This window comes from Aplysia californica, unplaced genomic scaffold (genome assembly GCF_000002075.1).
Source record: "Aplysia californica isolate F4 #8 unplaced genomic scaffold, AplCal3.0 scaffold00051, whole genome shotgun sequence".
NCBI classification, from domain to species: Eukaryota; Metazoa; Mollusca; class Gastropoda; order Aplysiida; family Aplysiidae; genus Aplysia; species Aplysia californica.
Window position 1 is genome coordinate 1,244,358 of NW_004797321.1, and position 8,652 is coordinate 1,253,009.

At 43.1% G+C, this 8,652-nt stretch overlaps 1 protein-coding gene across 1 annotated transcript in view; it reads right to left on the reverse strand.

Annotated features, from left to right (window-relative positions):
- Positions 1-248: 248 nt before the first annotated feature.
- Positions 249-8,652, reverse strand: part of LOC101856163 — a gene marked incomplete in the record, with an annotated part of 15,973 nt that continues 7,569 nt past the window's right edge. Inside the window, 3 exon segments of the mRNA XM_013079431.2 lie at positions 249-1,626; positions 3,986-4,120; positions 4,829-5,055. Of these exon segments, the coding sequence (XP_012934885.2) occupies positions 298-1,626; positions 3,986-4,120; positions 4,829-5,055 (1,691 nt within the window).

Sequence of the window (8,652 nt, forward strand, 5' to 3'; positions counted from 1 at the left end):
GGCCCCCGCCCCCCCCCCCCCTGCTCTCTTTCTCTCTTCTCCCCCTCTCTCTCTCTTTCTCTCTCTTGCTCTCTTTCTCTCTCCCCTCCTCCTCTCTCTCTCTCCCACACACATTAATTAATAATCACCCTCTTTATCTCTCTCTCATACACACACTACATTGATTCTCTGTCTCTGTCTCTGTCTCTTTCTCTCTCTCTCACTCTCACTCATAAACACACACACACTCCCTGTCTCTGTCTCTGTCTGTCTCTCTCTCTCTCTCTCTCTCTCTCTCTCTCTCTCTCTCAGCTTGTTTCACACCGACATGTTCTGTAGAGCAGCGAACTCTCCGCTGTTCTCAATGGCCACCGTCTCCTGACTCTCCTCCACGTCCACATAGAGGCTGTCTCCGGAACAGTCCACCACCACAACGGTGGGCAAACACCCGTCATAACTCTGAGAACTAGACAACTCCCGGTCAGTCTCATTCACATTCCCGGACAACCCCAGACTGACGCTGCTACTTCTGCTCCTCTCAAACTCCCCCTCCTTCTTCTCCTTCTCATCTGTTATCTCCATAGGGTCGCTTCCCCTCTTCATCAGACTCATCGTTGATTGGTAGAGGAGTGCATTCTCTCTCGTCCAATCATCACTGATGTAGGTGTCCCGTGACAACCCAAACTGATGACGCCCGTCAATGGCGTCACGGGAAGACGTGGTCTTTCCGAGGTTTTTGTTCTTTACAGACACGAACTCACCCCATACGTCGTCGAGTTCAACACTCTCCTCCACGTCAGTCTCAACTTCTGCTTTGGCATACATGATTTCCCTGGCCATCTCCTCACACATGAGAGCCCACTCTTTCTTCTTCATCTGTCTGTTTCCAGATCGCCGCGTCAAGTCTTGGTACAAACGAGCTATGTTGGCAGACAGACGGGACAGACGCGTGGAGTGAGACATCCTATGTCTTGTTGTAGAAGACCGACCTTCACCTTCCACGTTATGTTCTTGAGAAGTGGACTTGAAGTCTTCCTCGTATAGATATTGTTCCAGATAATTCTTCATCTCCTCTTTGGACGCGAGTTGTGAGGAACTATGTAGAAAACCAACACCGTGTACACTTTCAGGGCTGGATTTCAAGTCTACGCTGTGAACTTGAACATTGGAAGGTGTGGGAAGAAAAAGGTCCCAGAAATTCCGACCGGTCCAGCTGCCCCTGCGTGGCCATGAACGGCGCCTTGGCTTCCCCGGTGTAAAAATCTCACCGTTATTCTCAAGATCTTTTCCGTCGTTTGTTCCATCTTTAACATTTTTCTTTGAGCTGTTCGACGAGTTGACCCTGTGTCCAGGGCGAGTTTCTTCCCCTGTGTCCTGGGTCACGACCGGTTCTGGTGACTCATTCGTCGTCTCCCAACAGTGAGATTTCCCAACAGTTGCGTGCTTGTTACTGTTGTTATCACCATCAAACACGTCATCGCTAGTACCGTTGATGTCATGACTGTCCCCTGATACGTCACCGGGTGGCGTCTCCTGAAGGCCCTGCTGGTCTGCCGAGTCTGTGACAACAGACACAAAGTCCGTGTCCACCGAGAGAGCGCGGTTCGTGAACCGGTACACAGACTTTTTGGGTACTGGCTTCAGGATCTGGTAATGGAGTAGGGTGGGAGTGGGAAGAAGAGTGTTGTTAAGCTTTGTGGAATTATGAAATAAAAGGGAGGAGGAAGAGGTGGAAAGGTGTGTGTGTGCGTGTGTGTGTGTGTGTGTGTGTGTTTGTGTGTGTGTGTGTGTGTGTGTGTTTGGGGGGGGCGGCGAGGAGGAGGAGGAAGTAGTAGTAGTAGTAGTAGTAGTAGTAGTAGTAGTAGTAGTAGTAGTAGTAGTAGTAGTAGTAGTAGTTGTAGTAGTAGTAGTAGTAGTAGTAGTAGTAGTAGTAGTAGTAGTAGTAGTAGTAGTAGTAGTAGTAGTAGTAGTAGTTGTTGTTGTTGTGGTGGTGGTGGTGGTGGAGGAGGAGGAGGAGGAGGAGGAGGAGAAGAAATTGGGAGGATGGACAGGGACAAAAAAGTGAAAAAAGTAAGTAGATAGTAGATAAAGGCAAAAAAGCTGTTCATGCATTTAATTAAAAAAGCGTGTCAGCGTATGGGCTTAACATTCTTTTCGACACTGTTAGGTTATTTAAGAGGCGGCACCCAATTTAACGTCTGTCTGCGACATGACCGAGCCAAGAGGGTTGACTCCCGTTCAGTGCCTTGAAAATTCCTCAAAACGCCATGATTTCAAGAACGCCCAGTTTGGGCATTTTTAAGTCCATATAACCTGTTTGTCAACCTGCTGCCTACAACCCGCTTACGAAGACCCCAACATACCTGCAACTGTACTGTCTACCTACTACTTAGGTCCTCTCGTCACTTGTCTTGGCTCGATAGAAGAGGCTAACACTAACAATGTCACCTTAGCAGAGACTGTGCCTACCATTTCGGAACTTCACGGTGACGTTAAAGGTGGTTTCCGTAGGGAAAGGGATAGAGGACGTCAACGTCACTCGTGACTCATTGGAGCAGAGGAAGATGGGACTAACGCTAACATTACATACGCACAATACCACATCATCACTCATCACCACCATTATTTCGAAAATCAGCATTGCTCTCAGATCCTTGACTAACATCTATATTCCTTGAATCTCTATCTGTAACCGTTATACGTTATACTAAGTATGTACGTAATATGGCCTACTATTGGACACTATCATCACACGCTTTTTAAAAATATTTTATTCTTTTTAAAATTTTTTAAAATACTAATTATATAAATCAGATGGCATCAATCTCATATAAATAGGCAAGGTACAAAAAACAAACAACAAAAAGGACAACCCATTCTACAGTATAGCAGGGCATTAACTGAGCGAACGGAGAGCATATCAAAATGTAGACAAAAACATAACGCAGAATAAAAGATGAAGTCAGCAGATAAACACTAATCAGAAAGAGGTTACAGATTGAAAGAAGGGGCTCATCTATCAGGGTATATAGCACTATATCTGACAGATCGTGCTTTGAAACAGGAAGAGCATAACCCTGTCCGTACGTCATGTTCACTATCGTATCCATACGACAAGGGGAACCCTGTGCCACCACTTTCCAAAGAGGAAATTTACTGGTTAATCCGATCCGTACGCTTTGCATAGCAGTCAGTCAAAATGATTTGTTTTTGAGAAATACTAAAAGTTTCAAAGAGATGTTCGTCCTAGAAGTATTCTAAAATGTGAAGAATACAACATCGGGTGTACAAAAAAAAACGACTAAGGCGAACGGATAGGGTTAAGTTTGTCTGAGTCACACAAAACATACAGCCAACCACTGACATCGGGATTTAAATGATCGACCTGCAGTAAACGATATATTTCCGAAAAAGCAAAAAAAAACAGACAGATACTGAAATTCATTCATATCAGCTGCAGTGAAGTTACTAAACACAGTGCTACAAATGAAACATACACACACACACACACACACAGACACACACACACACACACACACACACACACACACACACACACACACACACAGAGAGAGAGAGAGAGAGAGGGAGAGGGAGAGAGAGAGAGAGAGAGAGAGAGAGAGAGAGAGAGAGAGAGAGAGAGAGAGAGAGAGAGAGAGAGAGAGAGAATGTTTAACGGAATGGGTTGTTTCAGCACGTGAATATTGTATAATTTACTACGAACGTCCTGTCTTGTTCTGCGTACGCGTGAGTGCACCTAACCTTTGTAACATCAACTGCTTTTGTAAACGACCAAGACAAATTTCTCCCTGCGAGATGAATTGGCATTGTCATTTAAGACGGCTACTTATTGTCAATGAAAACCTAGCAGTCTTAGACTGGTGACCGTCTCATACAATGTCATTATTATAACGTTAAAAAAATACGCAGGGGAGGAAGTGAGAAGTGGCCGTTTGTACAGGTGATTTTCTTATACAGGTGGTCGTTAGAGCAGGTTTCACTGTACCTTGAAAGAGCACATCAGATCTTTGTCGATATGCATGATGGCCCCGTCGTTGCCATGGAGACCGCCGTAGTTAGGCGCTGAGATCAATGTGACCAACTGTTTCTTGCCGAGGAACCGAAAGCCCTCTGGGGGTACCTATGAAGGAAGAAGTGGAGAACAGTGATGTTGTTTCTATACTTCGTCATCGTTAGCAGGGTTTTCTTGTTGTTGTTGTTGTTGTTGTTGTTGTTGTTGTTGTTGTTGTTGTTGTTGTTGCTGTTTTTTAGTCTTTGTAATTTTATTGTATTATTTTTTTCGGGTCGGGGGTGATTCGATGTTTAAGGCTATTGGCCCACATCACATAAAGCATACTAGGATCAATTAATAGAACAGACTTCTGTGAAAACAGCCTAAATCATAAATGGCATACATAAGCTTATCAAAAACATTTTTAAATGGCGTCGGTGGTCTAGTGGTAAGGCTCTCGGACTCGCAACCGTAAGGTCGTGGGTTCGAATCTTGTCAGGGGCCGACGTGGTGTCATTGGGAAAGGAACTTTGCACAAATTTTCCTCACTTCACCCGCGTGAAAATGGGTACTCAGCTATAGACGGTGAACGATATTGTCAGTTTGATAGCTTGAAATCCACAGCTTGCACGGTATGCTTCCGCAGAAGCGAGAATGTGTCTGAGTGTTCTCAGAGGGTGTGCTGGGGTAATAATAGTTGTAAAGCGCATAGAACATGATCTTGAGAAGAGATATGCGCTATATAAACGCAATTTCCTTTGATAGACAAAGTTTCAACAATAAGAAATAAAATGAAATACCCGTACATCTTCAATACAGTGAACACAAACACGTCACCTCATGCCCGCGACAGACCAGCTCAAGCTGATGTCTCTCAAGGAACCGACTCAGGACGTCCATGCCGAAGGTGAAGGAGATTCCTCGAGCGATGTTGCGTTCAAATCCGCAGTGGTGCGGGTTCGGATCTGCCCAGAGTAAGTCGGTTAGAAGACCCTCATCGGGAATGTCAGTTGGTCTCACGATTCTCTTGATCTGCTCCATAGACCGGAGCTCTGGGCTCAGGCCTGCACACGTGGGAGAATGGATAATAATATTAAAAAAAAAAAAAATTTAAAAAAAATGAAATAAATAAATATATAAATTAATTAATATGTAAATAAATAACTAAATAAATTAATAAATAGATAAATAAATAGATAAATAAATAGATAAATAAATAAATAAATTGAACCACGACTATACACACACACACACACACACACACACACACACACACACACACACACACACACACACACACACACATATATATATATATATATATATACAAAGAATACCAAATATTCAAGAAGGAAAGGGCAAAAGAAATTCACGAATATGCACATGTTTGGGTAAAAGTACTAAAAGAAAAAGTAAAGTACAAGTAAGACATACCGCCAACCCCACAGTGACACCCGAATGTTGCACATAGGGGTGAGGGTCCAGCAGTTCAAAATTAGAGGCTCTGTTTTATTTCATCAGCATTTCCATTGCTCAGTGTAGAAAGACTCCGTCGAACGCCACGTTTCAAATTTAAGACAAAGTTAAATAAAAACCTGGTTCACTCTTAGGCCTAAAACGGTTCTCCAAGTTTGATGATGATCGATGCGTCGGTGGCCTAGTGGTTAGGCTACCGGGCTTGTAATCGTAAGGTTGCTGGTTCGGGGGTTCGAGCCGCGGACCCGACGTTGTGTCCTTGGGAAAGGCACTTTACACGAATTTTCCTCATTTCACCCAGATGGGAATGGGTACCCGGCCATAGACAGCGAAAGATCTTGTCAGTATGGTAGTGTCTTAGTGCCTATAAATGGCTGCTTGCACCGTATGCTTCCCAAGAAGTTGAGGTTGCTTCAGAATGCAAACAGGTCTACAGGGGTAATAGTATAGATTGTGAAGCGAATACAGTTTGCTGTTTAGCGGGGATTTGTGCTATACAAATTATGCTATCTATTACATTATAAGTTAAGGAGAGCAATGCTCATTTTTCTGAACCCACTACTTTTACCTTGTGTTCTCCAAACTGGTGTGTGGCGCCAATGATTTTTCACTATAATAATGCGTTTGGTGGACATGTGTTAAACTATGCGCTCGATTTGAAGCGTATAGGGAGAAAAACTGGCATCTACGAAATAAAAAAAGCCTTGATCTATCGTTGAAATGATACATGTACTATACACCCTCTCTCCCCCCTCCTGGACCCTCGTCCCTGACCCCTGACCCTCACCCCCATCACACAGATCACTTTGCGTCACCAGGAGGTGAAAATGGTGAAATGGTGTAGGTTTTACGCCACTACCAACTCTGTTGGGTTATTTAAGAGGCGGTACCTCCGAGTTTAGCGTCCATCTCCGAAGGGACCAAGCCAGGTGGGAAATTCGTGTTAAGTGCCTTTCCAAAGGACACAACGTAGGGCCGAGCTGAGGCTCGAACCCCCGAACCCGCAATCTCATTATTACGAGTCCGGTAGCCTAACCACTAGGCTATTGACGCCACTCACCAGGAGGAGACTACAGTACGTTAGAAAATAATAATAACGGTATATTTTTTCTCTGTATAATAATGATACTGTCCAAAACGTTCACTTGGCTAAGACAATCACTTATAAATCTTCTCGATAATGTATGGGCTTCCTGGACAATTTCGACTGCGTTTAAAGAAGCTACACACATTGACTGTGTATACAGAAGCTACACACGTTGCATTGACACACCCCCTGCTGTGCAAGGAATGAGCGAAAATGTGAAGAATCGTGATGAAATCAGGCGCTCGTCAAAATAATGAAATCAAAGAAACCGGCACGTTTCTGGCCATTGTACAATTTCTTTCGAATTAAATTTTTTTATGGTTCGACACTTTTTATGTCCATTTAAAACATATTTCTGCGTAGATTTTGCCGAAAAAACGTAGATCAAAAGCTGTAAATGTGCAGTTTCCAAGGACACTCAAGTTTGGAAGTCAGCAAACTCTAGTTGTCATTTTCTTCGCTAACTGTAAAGTTGACACAGAGTGACCCCCGCATCCTTCAATCACACATTAAATATCTCAACTTTCCTTCAAGATAGCTAGATATTTTTTCCACAAAAGCAATACAAATGAACAAGACGATGCCGCAATAACTTTTATAAGCCTCAAAACTGACGACAGCTGATTCCATCGCGTCGTGACACAAATGCTACACACAATTTTTTTTTTTTGGGGTGTTTGTTGACAGGCATTCTCGTGACTGTTTCAATTGGAATTGACGTTGGACAAGCGCGCACGTCGGTGCAGATATCTCGCCTGCTTATCTGGGTTATCATTTTGTCAACACGAAGGTCAATGGTTAAGAGATCTTAACTCAAACACTACAACAACGCACCTGGTCGCTGAGACGCACTTTTAAATTATGTGGCATCGTGTTAAAACCGCGCGATCGTCAAAATAAAGACAACGAAGACACAGCATTTTCTCCGCACGCTGGGCAATTTTTATCGAATTATTATTATTTTTAAAAAAATTTGGGCTCAGCACCTTTTACGTCCACGCAGATTTTTTAAATCTAAAAACGTTGATCAAAGGCACGAAAAAGGAAATTTTCAGTTTTCAAAGACCCCAAGCTTTCGAGGTCATCAAACAATGCCAGCCATTTGCTCGCTACTTTTACCTCTGACACCAGGCGGCCCTTACCCCCTTCTTTCCCAAATATCCCGATTTCTATACTTCTATTCAGGATAGATGGGAGCTTCTTCTCATAAAAAATAAGACAAAAGAACAAGCTTATAGAGGATACTAAGAACTCCATATGTATATGCCCAAAGTTTGACGAGCGCCTGATTTCACCGTACCGTGCGACTTGGACTTTGTCGACACTCTGACGTTCGGGGTGTACCAAGGCATGTTTTTTGGGAGAGAAACAGACAGACAGACAGACAGACAGACAGACATACAGACAGACAGACAGACAAGCAGACAGGCAGACAGGCAGGCAGACAGGCAGAAAGACAGACGTTAGGAGCCGCAACTCTCTCTTGTATGGGGTCTGCATGACGAAGGTCAAAACCTATTATAGGTAGATCGAATTCTTTTGTCTTCATCCTGCTCGTTTCATCTTCGACTTGAGAAACAAACACAACCCCTCCCAAACAAAAAAAACAACAAAAAACAACAACAACAAACAAACAACAACAAACAAACAAACAAAAAAACAAACAAAAACAACAACCCCCAAACAAACAAACAAACAAAAACAACCACCAACAAACAACAACAACAACAACAACAACAACAACAACAACAACAACAACAAAAACCAGCAACAACAACAAACAAAAAATAAAACAACAATAACAACAAAAACCCACTTCATAGTCTATGCGTAGAGACATCAGAGGGAGAGTTATGAAATAGAACCTACCATTGGCGTTCACGAATCACAAGCTCAAAAATCTAAGTGCGGGGGAAAGAGTAAAACTAGGGACCAGACATTGTCAAACAATTCGTATATCTGCATGAATCCACGTTCCTGCGAAACGTTTTATTGCGATTTGAAGAATTCGGGTAGTGGGGTACGATTTGACTCCCACATTTTTGGTTAACCATTGATTTTTGCAAATTAAAAAATTTCAAGCCAAAAATGAAAGATG